General features: G+C 37.7%; 1 protein-coding gene across 1 annotated transcript in view; it reads left to right on the top strand.

Moving 5' to 3' along the window:
- Positions 1 to 19,682, top strand: part of DNAH11 (dynein axonemal heavy chain 11) — a 213,524-nt gene that overhangs the window by 148,863 nt on the left and 44,979 nt on the right. The window contains 2 exon segments of the mRNA XM_007472188.1: positions 17,840 to 18,044; positions 18,970 to 19,134. Of these exon segments, the coding sequence (XP_007472250.1) occupies positions 17,840 to 18,044; positions 18,970 to 19,134 (370 nt within the window).

The raw sequence follows: 19,682 nt of genomic DNA on the forward strand, positions 1-19,682 counted from the left end.
TTTTTTTTTTTTTTTTGATAATCTGAAACATCCAGAGCCTGATAAACTTCAGTCCTGATTTTTTTCTCAATGTGGTTATAGTTAAGTGTAAGTAAGAATCCCAGAGGGTTTTTTTTTTTATTTCAGAAACAAATTATTTTACATAAAGCATCAAATTCTTTATCACAAAATATCAAAGCAGGACAATTTATTCCAAATTAATAATATTTCCTGAATAAGCACCCTCTATTAGGCTTTATAGAATTGATCATATCACTGTAGCTTTTTTTAAAAGGTCAAGAGAATTTTAAATGATATGTAAGAATATAATAAATGGTGTTTATTGCATGCAGTAGTTACCATAACAATTTCAGCTCCTAAACTCTTATGTGTGGAAACAACCACTTTTATGAAGGTAAATTTAGATGTTTATCTCCAGTTTTTTTCAGATGTTTTTAGAGTTTCTTTATTCAGAGAATCTGAGTCATTGCATATTCTATTAGTCACTGAATAAACCTTCTCTGAGCACTGCTAGATGCCAGGCACTGTACTGGGGGCTGGAGATTCAAAGCATGATAAGGTATAGACCCTGCCCTTAAGGAAGCTACATTTCCTTAGGGGAAAGTCAAGACATACAAACAGTAAAAGTAATGCTTGCCATTGGTGTGGTGATAGAAGTATGCATGATAGGGAATCATCAGCTCCATAGTGGAGACCTGGGAAGGCTGTGTGGAAAAAATTGCATTTGATTACATTTACATTTAATGTGAGTTGAAAGGTGAGTGGGCATTTGTCAGACAGAAAAATGGGAGAAGAGAATTCTGGAACGAGAGCGCTAATACCAAATAGCAAAACACACAAAACGGCCCAACAGCTTTGGGGAACTGCAGTTAGGATTCAAATATGTAGAAAGTCCCATTTTGGGGGTGGGAAAGGGAGGTGTATGGACTCAGAGAGATGAGACTGGATTATCAGTACCCAGAATGTTGACATCCTTGTGTATCCAAAGATGACCATAGGTTGGCCTTGGGTGATAATGCTTTTTCCCCAAAGACATTAAAGGGGTCTGTTCCTATCAGTAACACTAGTTGACAGTAGCAGTGGTTTTTGACCAAAGGACCTTGCCTTCCTGGAGTAACACATCTGGAGTTTCCATATTTTCACTTGAAAATCATGAGCATAAGTCAGTGGGGAAGCTAGTGAAGACTCTTAAGCATGCTAGGAGTAATAAGATCAGATTTACGTTTTTGAAAGGACACTGTTGGCAGTGTGGAGTATTGATTGAAGGCACGTGGACCTAGAGCCAGGGTCCGTCCAATTAGCAAACAATTGCAATAGTCCAGTTGAGACATGATACGAGCCTAAACTAAGCCAGTGACAGTAGAGGTGGAGAGGAGAGGGCAAACCAAAGAATTCTCAAGGAGTTAGTATCATCAGTTCATGGTCAGTAATGGGATTTTGTTAGTAGGGAAAAGGAAGGTTCAAGGGTGATTTCCGGTCTTCTGCCAGGTTAAATGATGGTATGGTTTATGGAGAGATGTGATATAGGAATAGGAGTAAGTGCAGGGAAAGAAGTAACTATTTCACTTATTAGACATTCAAAGATTGAGGTGCTACTTTAACACTCATTCTCAGAAAAGTCTAAGAAGCCATGGAATATGTGAGTGTGGAGCTTAATCTTGGCTGAGCATGTAGATTGGGGAACATCTCCACAGAGAGTTGGTTAAGCATCATAGAAGATGTGATTATCTATGGAGATGCTATATAGTCAGAACAGGGAACATTCACTTCACAGATGAGAAAAATGGGGCCTGAAAGAGCTTAGTCACTGTCTTCTTGGATGCTCAATGCTATATGAAATTTAATGCATGGAAACCTAGTTTCTTAACCAGATTTTCCAAATACATAGGCACTACCATCTTTCGGTAGAATTCCTATGAATTCTCCTTTGCCAGTCTTCCATTCTGTTTTTCCCCTAAACTCTGTTTATTTTCTCATTTATGTTTTGTTTTCATATCTGTACCTTACAGTGTAGTTTAGGCCATTCATTTCCTCATGCTGGCTGTAGTGATCCCTTTACATCCTTTCTCTACTTACTTCTCTCCAACCCAGAGAGTGGTTAAAATAATTTTTTTTAATATTGCTTCTTTCATCACTCCCATTAAGAATTCTCTATTGTCAATTACTTTGAATTGAATTAAAGCTTTTCTGTGAAACCTGCAAAATGCTTTACCTGTTTGATACTACTGAGTTTCCTTTTACCAACCTCATTTTTCATTACTTCACACAGATAATCCCCCTTTCTATAATGTGCTATTTTATTTACCTTTTCTATCAATGCAAATCCCAAATTCACTTCATTTGGAATTTAACTGCTATTCAGTCAATTAAATGGGAATTTAACTTTTCTGCATTTAATGCTTCCACATGCTATACTGTGTGACTGTCATTTTGCCTTTATATGTCATTCTTAAAATATGCTTAAATTCTCTTATATATCCTTATTAGATTACAAGTTCTCTATGGATAAGAATCATACTATATGCCTTTAAAAATATGGTTAACTAAAATAAAAACAAAACAGTAAAAACATAGACTTTTATTTCTGGCACTATGGCAGATTAGATATGTGAATACTGAAAAACAAGTAAATATGTTAGTTACATTATTAAAAACACTTTTTGAAATGTATCACTCAGGTGACCCCCAAAAAAAAAAGTGTGACCAAAAAGCAGGAAATGGAAAGATAAGGAACACCAAAGCTGTTTTTTTCCTGAGGGTACCTGCTAAAATGTGATAATCTTGGGTTTCTGTTTTGATGGATGTACAGAGCTTGGACCAAGTCTAGGACCTATTCAGGGTGTGGAGTCTGCTAAGAGATTCTTGCTTAATGCTAGAACGTCAAGGGTCCATACCTTCTATTTAAGGGTAAATTTGTTCAAAGTTAAGCAAAAGCCAGCACTGCAGAAAGGAAACTTTCCTTTCTCTACTTTGGTGCTGGGAAGAGATGGAAAAATATCCCCAGAGAATTCCTTACCACATCCATCTTTCTTATGAATGTTTAAGACAATTTTTTATTACTTTCGTGCCCTAAAATACCTCAAACCATTAACTTATTTTAAAGTGACCTTGGGTTGGTCACACCCCAGTGCACTTGGCAGAAGCAAACAAAGACCCTCTTTGGAATAATGTCTGTAAATCCAGACTTTAGAGGATTGTGAAAGATCGAATTCAACGGTACATGAGTTCACAGGCAAAAATCAGAGAACACACGAGGAAATAAGGCACCATGAGCAAGAGCCAATAGAAACATCAAATAATAGAATCCTTATCTCATTGCTGCTTTGTTTTATATTTTATTGTTAATAAGGATATGTTAATTAGCCTTCAGTGAATGCCTGTTGTTAACTTTTGCTAATATTTTCCATTAAGTTTCTCATCACTTTCTTTAATGCCTCAATTTTTAAATTTCCACTCATTGTACTCTTTCTTATTTTTTAACATGATTTTTAATTCATTGTTTCTTTTTTTATTTAATTTTTATTTTATATTGGAGTATAGTTGATTTACAACATTGTGTCAGCTTCAGGTATACAACAAAGTGAGTCAGTTTTATATATATATATATATATATATATATATATATATATATATATATATATATACATATAGGCTATTACAGAGTACTGAGTAGGGTTCCCTGTGCTATACAGTAGGACCTTGTTACTTACCTATTTTATATACAGTAGTGTATATATGTTAATCCCAACCTCCTATCCCTTCCACCCTTAAAGAAACATTGTTTCTTTAAGCATGTGGTCTTTCCATCATTTCCATAGGGAAGAAAAGTAAATACAATGGGAAGGGAAAGAAAGGGAATGAAAGTAAATACAGTGCTCAACCCACCGTCTTGGTTGCTACATGTGCATTTTCAAGAGAGATTTTTAGGACTATGAGGTGGGGTTTATGCACTATGTGTTGTTGTTAGAAACTAGCATTGGGGTTCAAGTAGTAAGATGGAACTTGGGTCAAATCTTAGTCTGCTACACTCTAGTTTGGTGATGGGGGGTAAGTTTGGTTAACCTGTTTTTCTGTTTATGTTTTGTCACCTAGTGAGGAAAAAAATACGAAAAGCATAGCACATACAGATATTCAATATGTATTATTTCCCTTGAATCTTTAACAAATGATGGGTATAGTGTGTGGGTGATTGGGAGCATGGACCAGATGTTCAAACAGACCTAGTGAAGTAAGACCTTGTCTTTCAGACATGGGAAGTGTGGATGAACCATGAGTTGAGTCACAAAGCGTATCAGCAAAAAGGAGGGGTGGGGAGGGGAGGAATCCGTCATATCTTTTGATGTTTTAAGTTGCCACCTAAAAGCAGTAGAAGGTTTTGGTTATTCAAATTTTATTATTTAATACTGATACATATAAAATATATAATATATAGAAGTTATAAATCATAATAATAATTTAGACAGGTATCTACCATTCAAATTATGAACCAAAAGATGACCAGTATTCTTTAATCCACCTTTGTGCTCCTCTAGTTTCTAATTCTGCCTCATCTCCAAAGATAGTCAGTATTTTAAATTTCATTATCACTTCATTACTTTATTTAAAATAGTTTTATCATATATATGCATTTTCCAAAACAATATACTGTTTATTTTTGTCTGATTTGGGACTTTATAAAAATCCATCATAGCTTATATAGTTAAAAGGGACTTGAATTTTTTTACTCAGTATTATGCTTCTAAGACTTAGCTATATTCTTGCTTTTAGCTCTCATTCTTTTCATTTAACTCTAATCTCATTTTAGTCACTGTTATATTCAATGGTGTGGCTCTTTCTCACTTTATTGAATATTTTTATTGAAGGACATTTAGGTGATTTTCTGATTTTTTTGTTATTTCAAGACATGCTGCTATTAATATTAGCATACTGAATACTCATATACGTATCTAAAGGTGCACACAGCAAGGGGTTCTTCAGAGTTTATATTCTGGAGTAGAATAGTTGGGTTCTAGAGAGTGCGCACGGTAAGCTTTAAAAGAAAATGCCAAATTGCTTTTCAAAGTTGTACACATTTACATGCTCACCAGTAGTATTTAAGGGTTGTGAAGTCTTCCAGAGAACTGAGTTAGGAACTTTCATTCTTCTGCTGTTTTTTTTAATAACACAAAAGATTTGTATATTTAATACTATTAGCTACCTCTTCCTATAAGGAACTATTCCTACCACCTGGGTTTTTTTCCTCACCCCTTTTTTTGAGTGGAAAAAATGAGGACGCTCCAAATTTTAAGAATAGTTTTATTCATGAAAGCTTTAAAAGTACTTTGGAATAAAATTTGGTGTTTTAGTGACTGTATTGTTTTTACCTCACAAGAAGTATGTTTAAGCAAAGCAAATGCTTTTTTGTTCTTTCATGTAAGTTTTAAAAGCAAGAGAGGAACTTTTTAAAAATATGTATACATATGGGACATATAAGGGGATATAGAAAAAAAAAAAGATTGGTAGAAATAGGAATTACCTTTCTTTTAATGCAATAAATAAACTGGGAGAAAACAACGGAAAACAAAATTAATAGAAACATGTTGATATGGTTTTGTTTAACAATAGAGATGCCCATCGGTAAACAGGAACAGAAAACTATTGACTTTATCTTGATCCCATCCCAAACTAATCTACATGTTTGTCAGCTTTCTAATAGGTCTTTTCTGTTCTGATCTCGAACAATGAACATTTTACTTGATTTTGTTTCCATACCCTTCTATCTTTACATTTCTATGTTACTCTTTGAGATCCCCTGTGGAGTTACAAATATGTTTCCCTTTGTATTGTAAAGATAAAATAGCATTGAAAACAAGCAAAAGAAGGAGGAAACAACCCGCAGGGATTGCAAAGCTGGTGCATTTACCCAGAATGTCTGTACTGTATCATCTTCTCCAAGGGCACGTGGAATAACACTTTCATACTCCTGAGAGAAAGCCACATCCCTCAGAAAGTTTTTGGCTATTTATAGTGTTTTTGTTTATTTTAGTTCTCTTTGCTCTGGGGGCCTTTAAAAAAAAAAAAAAGAACAGTATTAGTCTATTCTTCCTAATAATGAATGTCCGAGAAGATGCTTGTGATATATACAGCATAGTCCAAAAGTTGAAGTTCATTAATAATTGGAATGTTGTGGAGTATGAAGTAATGAATACTAATTACTCCTTTCATGTCTGACGGCTCCCTGTGGACCAATACATCAGCCCAGACTTTAATTTGGCTGTAGTAATGGTTTCATCAATAGCACATTAAATCTGTGTTTGAGAAGATATACAGTTGAACCTGACACACACAGTAGATACCCCGTCATAAAATGACCACAGGCTGACAACAGCTGGGTAATTACAAATAATTAAATCCACCAAACTCCAGATAATCCTAATCTTAAGTAAAATACATCATATGGTATCAATCGACAGAAAACATATCTGGGAGGTTTTATCAACACGTATTTTTTCCAAAGCAAATGTACTTGCTTACATATTAGAGAAGCTGCTGATCTGTAAAGCATCTTCATAAAATTCTCTCTTTAATCTTTCGAATCTCCCCAAATATTACTGAAGTACTTTTTGAGCTTTAATTTTAGCTGGAGTAACCTTCCTGCAAGATGTATTTCAGCTTGTTCCTGAGCATATAAATGTTTCTTAAAGACAATTTATACTTCATTCTATATTTAACTTCATATGGTTATTCTTTTAGTAATAGTCTTTTAAGTAGCATTCCCTGGAAAGAAACTTAAAACTAATAGAAATATTAGCTATATGATAGAAATTTCTATTTTTATAGAAATAATCCAATGAGAGACAGCATTTTACAGATAGTATTTATTTGATAATGACTAAATTTCCTGAAGGTTGTGCTAAAATTAATAAGAATTGTTTTAGTTAGCAAGTTTCCAGTTTAACAATGATTATGTCGCTGCTCTTGGAGTTGCTGCCATGCGTTTGTTCTGTAGTTGCTTATGGATCTCTTTGAATGAGTTCCTGGGCGAAATTTAAGATAGAACCATGTTAAACTAAACCCCACCCTGAATAGAACGCGCTCTCCTGAGCTGGAAGCTTATGGTTTTTCAATAAACTCTGGAGTGATGTCGTTCTCTCATTATGTCCCTAGGGGTAAGTATATTTTTATTTTCAAGTCAATTCAAGCCCGCATCTGGTAGAATTCGGCATTCTAGTCTCTCCCAATTTCTAAAGTTGAAAAAACAAAGTTTAATTGCAGAAAAAACTTCCAGCAACCTTGCTATCCCTAAATTCAATCTAAAAAATTTTAGGTGTAATATTCAGGGTCTACAGGTAGTACATCTCATTCATCTTGCTGACATTGTTTGACTTTATCTGAAAGAAAATACCAAAACAGGGCCACAGATTCAGAACCTTTAGATTCTTTTCTTCAAAAAAGCAATTTTCTAAAAAAAGAACAATACAAATGGAACCAGAATTTCATTTTTCATGCTACATTATAATGTTTAAATAAGGATATATTGAAGTACACGTATAAATATATATAACATGTATGTTTTATACATATAGGCTATATACGTATATCAAAGGGGAAATAAGCTATGATTTTTTTCACTTTTTTTTTTTCCTGTTCAGTGTTATCTGGACTCTTGCGACTTTCATCTTTTTTTAAAAAATTCTAATCGAAGTTTGCTTTTATCTTAAGAAGGACGTATTGGTTATATTAACTGCATGAAGCAGTGAGCCAACTCATTTCAGTTCAGGACTTTCTTTCCCTCCTTTCCTTGAACGTCTGGCCAGCTGTGCAGCTTTGAGCCGAATCCTTTCTTCCTGAGCCGGGTTTGACCACCTCGCTCCGGCCTTCCTGCCGAGGTCGTTAAATAACCCCTCCCGGCTGCCCGCGTGACACCTGACCCTTCAGCTGTGCGCCCAGCCAGGGCTATTGCAGCTCACAAGTCTAATCTAGAAGCTTTTCATTTGAAACAGCGGGACATGCAGTAAGGCTTTTAGATGTCTATTGAGAAGGTTTTTTTGCTTCTCCTGAGTGCGTTTTTTTCCCCCAACTCCTGGAACTATTTTATTTACTTATCTCAAAACCCACCTGCTATCTCTTCACCTTGACAAAGCAGCTCCAGTGAGGCCTGGAGAATGGACTTCCTCCTATTCAGAGAATGTGTTAGCTCTCTGAATCATCCATCCTAGAGGGACAACCTTCCGTATAATAATACAATATTTTCAGAAATTTCTCGCCAAACTGTGTTGTAAGAAAGGTTTTGCAAATGTTTTTTAAAAATAGCATTTTACTGCAGCCATTCCTAGTAAAGACTTGGATCTGCCCCAGAAGCAAGTCCTTATTCTACATTGAATATTGCTGCTTTTCCATGTCTGGTTTTACATGGCAATAAAAAATAATGGCGGTTTTGTTCACGTAGTCAGAATATCTGATCACTAGAGAAATTCATGTAGGTTTTTATGATCCAAGACTGAGGGCATTTTCAACAGTAGCTACACTAAACCTTGAGAACAGTGCCAACAGAAGTGAAAGACATTTCCTTAGTTTCTAGACATATTTCTCAGAAATAAGAAATGCAGATTGTAATCTCAGACTTCAGACTCTCATCTTGGTTATTTTGAGATGATGCTGCATCTCTCAACTCACAGAGGTTCTGGTTTTCAGGTAAATCTGAGAATTGGGAGAGATGTTCCCCCAAGTCTATCACAGAAATGCTGTGAACATTAGTCAAGAAATTATTTTCAAGTATTTTAAATGTAATTGCATATCCATCCTCCAAAATAGTAATGACCTTCCATGACTTGAAGAAACTACAGATCCTTTCATCCCCCTGATAACTTTTGGCTGGATTGTGAATAACCTTTGAAAGAATTTTGAAATTCCCAAGTACCTGATTTTTATGCCAACCTGACAACATGGAAAACTAAATTTATAGTCAATTTATAGATGATTGTCTTTATTATACAATAACTCATCCAACATTACCATAATTCACTGAGCATTTTGGCATACTTCAGTATTATATTTTCTTTTCCTGAAAGCCAGAAGTTAGAAAACTTCTGTAAGTAAAGTTTTTTACTTTTAAAATTTTATAAATTAAGTAATTCATTTTATGAAAATATCCACCAGAAATTATAGCCCTTGGGTTCAGGCTGGGCACCTCGATAATCAGTGCCTAGTCTCTTTTATAAACAAGGACAGCATGTCTAACCAAAGATCAGCTGGGCATGTCCTCTGAGCTGTGTCTTTATATTTTTTTTCTCTAGTGGTCGTTGATTGTTACTGAGTCAGTCATATTCTCTCAGTACTCTTCTGTGATCAGTGGTCAGACAGGTCCACAGAGGCCAGGGTTACAAGCTGTCATCATCAAACAGAGCAAATTACCCTGCAGTGGGATGCAGTGAACTTTTTACTAGGAGTCTAGAGACCCAGGTTCCGGTCCCATCTCTGCCACTAAGCTATATGACCTTGGACAAGTCATAAACTCAAGGTCCATAAAAAAGAATCCATTGAATGATCTCTAGGGGCCCTTCTGGCTCTAAAATTACAACTCTGCTAGGTGAGACAGAATGTGGACAGCTCACTCTCTGTCCTATCCAATTAAAATATGGTGTTTTTACTGGGAAAACCCATTTTATTTCAGTTGCGAGTTCATATAATCAGTCTGTCGTGTCCAAACCAGCACTTCTCAGCCAGAGAGAAAAGGGGGCAGGAGGACCCCATTCCCTTGGAGGGATGAGTAAAAACCCTCTAGGAGCAATTCCAGCCCACATTCAGAGACCCCTGCCCCGCTTGCTTCTCACTGCGATGCAGTGTCAGGGGCCCGAGTCCTGTTCCTGGGGGGGCGTGGGGCTGGAGGGTGGGTTAAGAACTACTGCTTTTACAGAATAGCTGGAAGAGAGTAGAGGTCCAAGTTTCAGGTTGTCCTTCCCACCTGCTGTTGCTTCTCCTTGGCTTTGAATTTCAAGCGCTCGGAGCTGCCTGCTGTGTTTTCTAGAAGTTACAAACTCTGGACTCCTGTCTTTCACAGAAACAACACAGTGATTGTTTGCTTTTCCCACCCCTCTGGTTAACTCCGTTGTTTTTTGGATCCTTCAAGTCAAGAGAGAGCGCTAGCCATCAGTTTATTTTTCCCAGATCGGAGATTAACTAAAAATTAACCTAGCAGCAATGACAAAACCCACTGAGTCATTATGTAGTTTTTGCCTTTCATAGATCATAAACACCCCAGTTGAGGATAATTTACTATCCCTGGGAAATGTAAACCTATAAAGTAATTTTTCAGAGCAAAATAGAAAAACAGTTTTATAGGCAGATATCCTTCTCTTTGCCATCAGCACGGCAAGTTCCGTGATTAACTGTCTCTTCACAGAGAAAGTCAGCTCTCTCCCTCTAGCAGATGGATTTCTGGTTCTCAAACTGGGGTATGTGAATGCCTCAGGGCATATGTAGGTATGCAAGGGAGGTTTAGAACCATAGAATCATCTCTCTGTCACCTTATGGAGTGTGGCTTTAACTGAGACGTTTGGTTTAATACATATTTGATGAATTAAAAGCTAGTGTCACCTGCACCCAGAAGCAAAATTGTCAGAACCTCATGCTCCGTATTGGCCAGTCCCTCACTTTTTTTTCTCGGAAAACTAGAGCGGGAAGCACTCTTAGGTGTAGTGGCTAACTGGAAAAATTGTAACTTGCTGTTACTGGGTAGTCCAGTGGCATTAGCTGCTGTTGCTTTGAGAGGAGATTATGCTGATACCACTGACTGGTGGACCCTCTAGCGTGGCGATGGGCAAGCAGCCTGTCTTGATGTGGCCCAGGAGCTGAGGATGGTTTTAAAGAGCTGTCAACAAAGAAGCATATACGGCAGAGACGTATGTGGCTGACGAAGCTTGAAATACTTACTCTCCGGCCATTTACAGAAAGAATTCTCCAACTCCTCTACACGGATTTTTCCATGAGGCCTGAACACCTCTGACTTTCAAATATGTTAGTCATCTGGGTTTGTTTTTTAACTTTTTATTTTACATTGGAATACGTTGATTTACAATGTTGTGTTAGTTTCAGGTGTACAGCAAAGTGATTCAGTTATACAGATACATGTATCTATGCTTTTTCAGATTCTTTTCCCAGTTAGGTTCTTACGGAGTATTGAGCAGAGTTCCCTGTGCTGTACAGTAGAATATGTTAGCCTTCTTGCTAGGGGCTTGTTCTGATTCTCAAGTACCCTCTCCATCCCCACCCACTGCACACACCTCAAATCTGAATTGACTGCATACCGCAGTTCCTAACCCTGCCACAGTGAGCTGTCCCATTAGACAACAGTAATGAAAATACTGGACTTGATTCATTCAGTGTTCATTTAAATGTATATTTTTCAAGTGAAAAAGTGTTTAAATTCTTTTATCATCTGGGGATAGAAGTTAGTGGTTAAAAAATGAAGTTTATGAGATGTGAATCAAAACCCAGTGAAAATTCATAAAGCAAATTCAGTGTGAAATCACGGAAGGTCGTGATAGACCTGGCATTTCTCAGAGTCACTACACGAGGGAGGAATGAATTCAAACCAAGATGGAGCAGTAGTCAGAAAATCACAAGACGACATGCACAGAGATTTATTTTAAAGTATGAGTTTTGTTATTGTGGAGATGTAAATGAGTATAAACTTCGGAATGGCTTATGTGTGAGAACCCCAGGCAGTAATTACATGAAACCATCACTCTCGAAATTTCCATTAAGAGCCAATCATGAAAGTCTTGAAATCTAGGCCAATAGTAATATAGTGAATGACACTAGCAAAGAAAGATTTTCTCAAAGCTATTTGCAAGATCAATTTTGGAAACCCTTGGACAGGGAAGCTCCATTAATGGGAGAAATTTTGATGGTACTGTCAATGTAGATATGGTTGAACATGTCTTCAGTCAAAAAGAAGCAGATTGACTAAGAAAGGTGTCCTTATCGATTAAGACCGTCCTGTAACACACCTCACTACTCTCAAAAGTCAAGACTGAACCTCTGAGAAACTATAATTAGCACGGTTACTTACCTTACAGATTGATAAAAGCTCAAATGTAAGTGACTGACCTTTTGTTAGATTGTTGTTCATTTTTGTTCTCTTTTGGTAACACCATTATGGAGGTGTCTTCACATACCATACAACTTAATCATTTAAAGTGGGCAATTCAGTGGTTTTTAGTGTATTCACAGCACTGAGCAGTCATTACCACAATCAATTTTAGAACTGAAATCCCTAGGCAACCACTAATCTCATTTCCATCTCTATTGATTTACCTATTCTGGACATTTCAAGTAAATAGAATCATACAGTATGTGGACTTATATGTGATTGACTTCTTTCACTTGTTTTCAAGGTTCATCTGTGTTGTAGCATGTATCAGTACTTCTTTCCTTTTTATGGCTGAGTAATATTCCTTTGTTTGGATATAACACAATTTGTTTATCCATTTATGAGTTTACAGACAGTGGGTTGTTTCCACCTTTTGGTAATTATGAATAATGCAGCTGTGAACATTTGTGTACAAATTATGTAGGGACATATGCTTCCCATTCTTTTGAGCATGTACCTAGGAGTAGAATCACTGGGTTACATGGTAACTCTATGTTTAAGATGGTGAGAAACTGAAAACTGGTTTTCAAACTGGTTGCACCATTTTACATTTCCATCAACAATGTATGAGGGTTCTAATTTTTCTATATCCTCACCAATACTTGTCAGTGTTTTTTTTTTTTTTTATAACCATCTAGTGGGTGTGAACTGGCACCTTACTGTGGCTTTGATTCGCATTTCCCTGATGACTAATGATGCTGAACATCTTTTCAGGTGCTTATTGGACATTTGTAGATCTTCTTTGGAGAAGTTTCTATTCAGATCCTTTGCCTTTCTTTTAATTGGGCAGATCTTTGATCTTTATATGACCAGACATTGTAGGCACTTAATACATATTTATTTATTGAACTGGATAAGTAAAAGAATAAATGAATCAGTATGTAAAATGTTGTAGTCATATACCTATTATGAGAGAGTAAGTAATAATGTTAGAGGAAAGACCATGCTTGTTTTGGTAACGATTATAAGCCCCAGTGTCTAGAAGACTCTGACAGGCTGGCACTGTGTAGGTGTTCAGTAACTGCTTGCTGAGTGAATGAATATTTGGTTGCAATATGTTTCATGATAAAAACAAATAACTGAAGAAATTATAAGGTAATGATTATCTTGGTGAGCATGATATCAACTGGAAGCTATGTGCAAAAGTGTTAACTAGCAGCCACTCCTTGGTTCACTTTTAACAATTGGCCTGTAGTTCATTTATCTCTTGCTGTTCTCAGAGTTTCACTTTAACGGTGAGGTGAATACTCTTTTTTGATCTTTTTGTTTTTTTTTTTTAAAGGGAAGTATGTATTATTCAGATATACTGGCTTAGAAGAGGGTTGCCACCTGAATTAAGCTTTTTTCCTTCTGGAACAAAATTAAACACTAGGAGGTCCTAAGTGAAACCAAACCAAAACTTGAAGACTTCACCATTCAACTTAATACAAAAAAGGCTTCCAAAGTAGCTTGTTGGGAAGATTTTTCAAGCTTGGACACTTAACCAAAAACTGTGAAAGATTTTTTTTTAATTTTATTGAAGTATAGTTGATTTACAATGTTGTGTTAATTTCTGCTGTAGAGCAAAGTGATTGAGTTATACATATACTTTTTCATATTCTTTTCCATTATGGTTTATCAGAGGATATTGAATATAGTTTCCTGTGCTGTGCAGTAGGACCTTGTTGTTTATCCATTCGAAATGTAATAGTTTGCATCTACCAACCCCAAACTCCCAGTCCATCGCTCTCCCTCCCCACCATCCCCTTGACAACCACAAGTCTGTTCTCTATGTCTGTGAGTCTGTTTCTGTTTTGTAGATAGGTTCATTTGTGCCATATTTTAGATTCCACATATAAATGATATCATGTGGTATTTGTCTTTCTCTTTTTGACTTACTTCACTTAGTATGATCATCTCTAGTTGCATCCATTTAACTGCAAATGGCATTATTTTGTTCTTTTTTATGGCTGACTAGTTTTCCACTGTATATATGTACCACCTCTTCTTTATCCATTCATCTGTCGATGAACACTTCAGTTGTTTCCATACCTTGGCTGTTGTGAATGGTACTGCTATGAACATAGGGTTGCATGTATCTTTTTGAATTATAGTTTCATCCCGGTATATGCCCAGGAGTGGGATTGCTGGATCATACGGTAGTTCTATTTTTAGTTTTCTGAGGAACCTCCATACTGTTTTCCATAGTAGCTGCACCAACTTACATTCCCACCAACAGTGCAGGAGGGTTCCCTTTTCTCCACACCCTCGCCAGCATTTGTTATTTGTAGACTTTTTAATGATGGCCATTCTGACGATGAGAGGTGGTACCTCATTGTAGTTTTGATGTGCATATCTCTAATAATTAGTGATGCTGAGCATCTTTTCATGTGCCTACTGGCCATCTGTATGTCTTCTTTGAAGAAATGTCTATTAAGGTCTTCTGCCCATTTTTCGATTGGGTTGTTTGGTTTTTTGTTGTTGTTGCTGAGTTGTGTGAGCTGTTTGTATATTTTGGAGATTAAGCCCTTGTCTGTTGCATCGTTTGCAAATAGCCACCAACAGTAGGAGGGTTCCCTTTTCTCCACACCCTCGCCAGCATTTGTTATTTGTAGACTTTTTAATGATGGCCATTCTGACGATGAGAGGTGGTACCTCATTGTAGTTTTGATGTGCATATCTCTAATAATTAGTGATGCTGAGCATCTTTTCATGTGCCTACTGGCCATCTGTATGTCTTCTTTGAAGAAATGTCTATTAAGGTCTTCTGCCCATTTTTCGATTGGGTTGTTTGGTTTTTTGTTGTTGTTGCTGAGTTGTGTGAGCTGTTTGTATATTTTGGAGATTAAGCCCTTGTCTGTTGCATCGTTTGCAAATAGCTTCTCCCATTCTGTAGGGTTTTTTTTTTTCTTTCATTCTTTTTAATGCTTTTCTTTGCTGTGCAACAGTTGTAAGTTTGCTTAGGTCCCAGTGGTTTATTTTTGTTTTTATTTCTGTTGCCTTGGCTGACTGACCTAAGAAAACATTGATATGATTTATGTCAGAGAATATTTTGCCTATGTTCTCTTCTAGGAGTTTTATGATGTCTTGTTTTATATTTAAGTCTTTAAGCCATTTTGAGTTTATTTTTGTCTATAGTGTGAGGGTGTGTTCTAGCTTCATTGATTTACACGCAGCTGTCCAGCTTTCCCAACACCGCTTGCTGAAGAGCCTGTCTTTTCCACATTGTGTATTCTTGCCTCCTTTTGTCCATAGGTTTGTGGAGAACTGTGCAAGTTTTTGTTGAAATATAGGATCACTACAATGGAAACAAAAGTTGAGAAATGGATGTAGACAGTAGGTCATGAATCTGATCAATCTTTTGAGATTCTTAGCTGTGATGATGAAAGCTTCAGTGACTGAGTGATTTAGTGATGAAAGCTTTAGCGATTTAAAAAAACTATGATTTTTAAATAATCTTTACACACTAAAATTGTTTGATAAAAATCTCCCTAGTCAAATAGAGTGGCCAGTGTATCAGGTACCCTTTCCTCACTATTTGACGCAAGAGACTTCATCTCAGAGCAAGACACAGTTATGAAACATCCACCAACAGCAGGCTAAGATATTATCACATTAGGACATTCTGAGTATCTCTCCTCAAGTTTAAAAAGAGTTATTGCAAATACTGTGACATTTTAGTAAAGAGGATTCAGCATTGCCTGAATGCTGAACTTATTATACGGTGTCTTTCTTATGAATTGACCCAGTTTACCAAAGTTGATAAATTTAGGAAGGTGACATCTCTCCCGTAAGTCAGTGAGATAAGTAGTCACCTTTTCCCCTCATGATTATTTAAAACACTATATTTAAATTAAAAACAATATGGACTTTGGGTAACATTCTTATCATTGTCATGATGATACCTCTATAATGAAAATATACACTAAATAGGGAAGAATTCAGAATTTTAGTAAGTATTTAAGGTAAAATAGGAGACTGAGAAGATACTCCTTGCTTCAGCCATGCTCCCAGGGTCCTTAGATGAATTTTCACTCCATCGCAGTTCAGGCCACTTTGATGGAAGAATTTGAGAAGTTCCAGAGTTCATGGGTTCTGTCTGTCTGATGCATGAGTGCAAAAATAACTTCCCCTTGGCTAGAGCCTCATAGCACGTTCCTGGCAGGAAAAAGACCACAAAGTAGGCTGGAATTGTTTGATAGAGTTAACATAGTGACTATTTACAAAAAGAATTTGCAGAGCAAAGGGTAAAGAGACCCCAGTAGAGGTGTTAAGGCTACATAGGATTTGCAGCAGTGGAAAGTCCTTACTGCCTGTAGGCCTAAAGGTATTACTAGGTCCTCTAAGCAGAGCTATGGAACGGGTCATAGCAGGACATAGCCTTCACCAGACCACGGCCCTGAAGCTGGCAAGATCCACTGGACTTCTCTCTCCTCCTGTACTGCTGTCTCCCGCCAGTTCTTCCGTTGGCCAAGCCCATCCGAAACCCGGAGGGCAAGGGAGCCTAGGTGATAACATCTTTGGGGATTAGCTACCAGCATCTGAGGTAGAGAAAAATCAGGCCCTCCCCTCGGCGGGGAAGACCGCATTCATTCATAGCTTTGCTTGCAGTTACAGGAGCCACATCTATCTAGGTGAAGCAAAACAGAGACTATTAGAAGGCTGCAGGGTGCCATGGCAACTGAGGGGAAGATGCAGCCAGGCTTCAAGGAAGGGGGGACCTGGAAGCCCAGAACATGCTTCCTTTGTGTTACTCTTTCATCTGAATACTGGTTTACTTCTTTTCTGGGCAACCAGGACGGTCTTTCTCTGCTGCTTGGTTCACCAGCAAGACAGAGCGACTTCAACACACGCTTAGAGATTCCAGTTCCAACTCTCCCTTCTCTCTGTCCCAATACTAAATCCCAGGAAAGGTTACTCTTGTTGGAACAGCTCAGATGAAGTGCCTGCTCCTGGGTCCCCGTGGCCAGAGGAACAGGGACACAAAAAGAAGCGTGGTCGCTGAGAGCCCACCCCTGTGTGAGACGGAGCTTGCAAGAATGCTGTCCATGCATCCCACACAACAGGCTTCCTAAACTTTGCTTCTGAGCCAGTGCCAAAAGTATTAAGACTGGGTAAAGTGCCCAAGGAATTTGTATGTTTTTTATTTTTATTGAAAAATTTTTTTTGCTACTATTACTCATGGTCACATGTCAGGGGCTTAGAAAAAAGAATCACTTCTGCCTAATTTTAAGTGGCTTAAATTAAGCATATTTAAGGACAAGTCTATGTGTATTTTTCATATACATAAATTTTACGTGTGTATGTATATACACACATATATGCATACACACCCATAAATGCATACATACTCATTTTAGTTTATCCTTAAAGAATAACAATGTTTAATATAAGGTTAATCACAGGAAGCATAATATAGTAAATAAAGCTAGTATTTGTTGTTATGGATTCTTTATATGATTTATTGTGTTTAACTGTTACAGTGACACTGTGAGGTGAGTACTACTATTATCACTGTTTTCCATGTAAGGAAACTTGATCATATAGGGCTTTCGCAGATCATTTCTATTCCTCCTCTTACACTTTAGGGAAACAGTAGATGAAGAATCGTAAATCACCTGGTTTTATGGCCCATATACATTACTAGAATACAGGAATGGAGTGACACCTTCATATCAGTTACGGTGCATGAGAGTCTTCTGACTGTCTTTCTTATGCCCCCTTTAGGTATATCAAGATTGGGGATAAAGAGTGTGAATTTAACCACAGCTTTCGTCTTATCCTTCACACAAAACTGGCAAATCCTCACTATAAGCCAGAATTGCAAGCTCAGACAACCCTCCTCAATTTCACGGTCACAGAAGATGGTCTGGAAGCCCAGCTGCTGGCAGAGGTTGTCAGTGTTGAAAGGCCAGATTTGGAGAAACTTAAGGTAGAAGTTGTGAAATCATTCCCCCAACACTTATTCAGTGCACAGATTATAGTGCCAGACACAGGAGTGTAAGATGGGATGCCTGCCCTCCAGGATCTTTCAGTCTAATTGAGAAAACTGAGGGTATATCTCAACAGTCAAGTAGCAACTCAAGGGTACTTCTGATAAGTAGTTAGGATTGTGCCACAGGAGATGGGCTAGTTGTTGGTCTTGTTTGATGCAGGTGACTAGGGCAAGCAAAGACGCATACTAGTCATGGAAAGCAGGGCTAGAGAAGCAGGTACATGCCTGGAAGGTTAGAAGGAAGAGAGGGATCTCCTTCCCTCTGATCAGGGTAGAGAGCTATCTCTTCCTCTGATCAGGGTAGAGAGGGCTCTCTTTCTCTCTGCCCAGGTTATAGAGGAATCTTCCCCAGGCTTCCTCTCCCCAGGTGATTGCCTGGGCCCCCGGGAGTTTTTAACTCTCAAGCTCTGCCTCCAGGAATTAGTTGATTACTACTTAAATCTTCCTGAGAACCCGTGATTGTCTGTATCCACCCATCTCTGTAGTTTTCAGGGTGGCAGTTGCCCTGTGACCTCAGTTCTCTGATGGGTAAGTAAGGGCTGTTACGTTTAGCTTTTTTCCTGTGTGAGGATGGAAATAATGACTCTTCTGTCTTTCAATTTGAAGCAGAAACCAGAAGTTTCTTCCTATAGGTTAAATGAATGATATGATACATGGTCATGCTCTGGACCCTGGAGTGCAACCAGCTCTTACCATGCCTTCTGAATGTTTTTTTAAAGAATTTAAAAAATTTTTGATTAGTACAATTTTAATGCTACGTGTGTTTTATCATATATGATGCCATGAAATTGATGATTAAGGAAACTCTGCTTAAAAACATGAATTTAATCACCTTTCTCACATTTTGCGTGGTTTGCCTTAGTTGGTTTTGACAAAGCACCAAAATGACTTTAAGATAGAGCTGAAGTATCTGGAGGACGACCTCCTTCTGCGTCTCTCTGAGGCAGAGGGGAGCTTTCTAGATGACACCAAACTGGTAGAGAGCCTGGAGAGAGCAAAGGCCACCGCGGCAGAGGTAGAGTGCAAGGTAGGAAAAGGCAAAGGCTGCCTGGCGGGGTTTAATGCTCTATTTGAATGAAGTGCTCGGGGTGAAAATGTAATCCAACTTGGCCATTCTCTAAGAGTACTGACACTTTGTGGAATTCAGGTCTTTTCATAAACTGCCCTTACAAAGTCGACTGTGTGGGGTTCTGAATGGAGATAGAGGTGGTTGAACTTGTGCTTCTCCTAAGGCAACAAAGATCCAATCTTTCAGATTAGAGTCTGTCAGGCTATTATTTTTTTTCCTGAGTGACTAAATTGGAAGAAAATTGGGCCCTGCTGGCTTATGTAGTCTAAAATCTTAAAAGGCTTAGCCTCCTTTGGGAAACCGACATCCTACAGTCTCACCACAGGCTTCCTGGTCTATTGTACATTTTAGAGAAATACTTAGAGTTGAAGTTTTGTTTACAGGCCTTCAGTGCTGGGAGACGGAGCCAGGGGTGATCTCCTGCTGCTCTCAAATGCATTATTCCCCCCGGGAAAGTGACATTTCCTAAAAGCTAGAAAAAATGTTCATTTAGTCGACTTCCTGCT

Source organism: Lipotes vexillifer, unplaced genomic scaffold (assembly GCF_000442215.2).
Source record: "Lipotes vexillifer unplaced genomic scaffold, Lipotes_vexillifer_v1.1 scaffold474, whole genome shotgun sequence".
Classification (NCBI taxonomy): domain Eukaryota; kingdom Metazoa; phylum Chordata; class Mammalia; order Artiodactyla; family Lipotidae; genus Lipotes; species Lipotes vexillifer.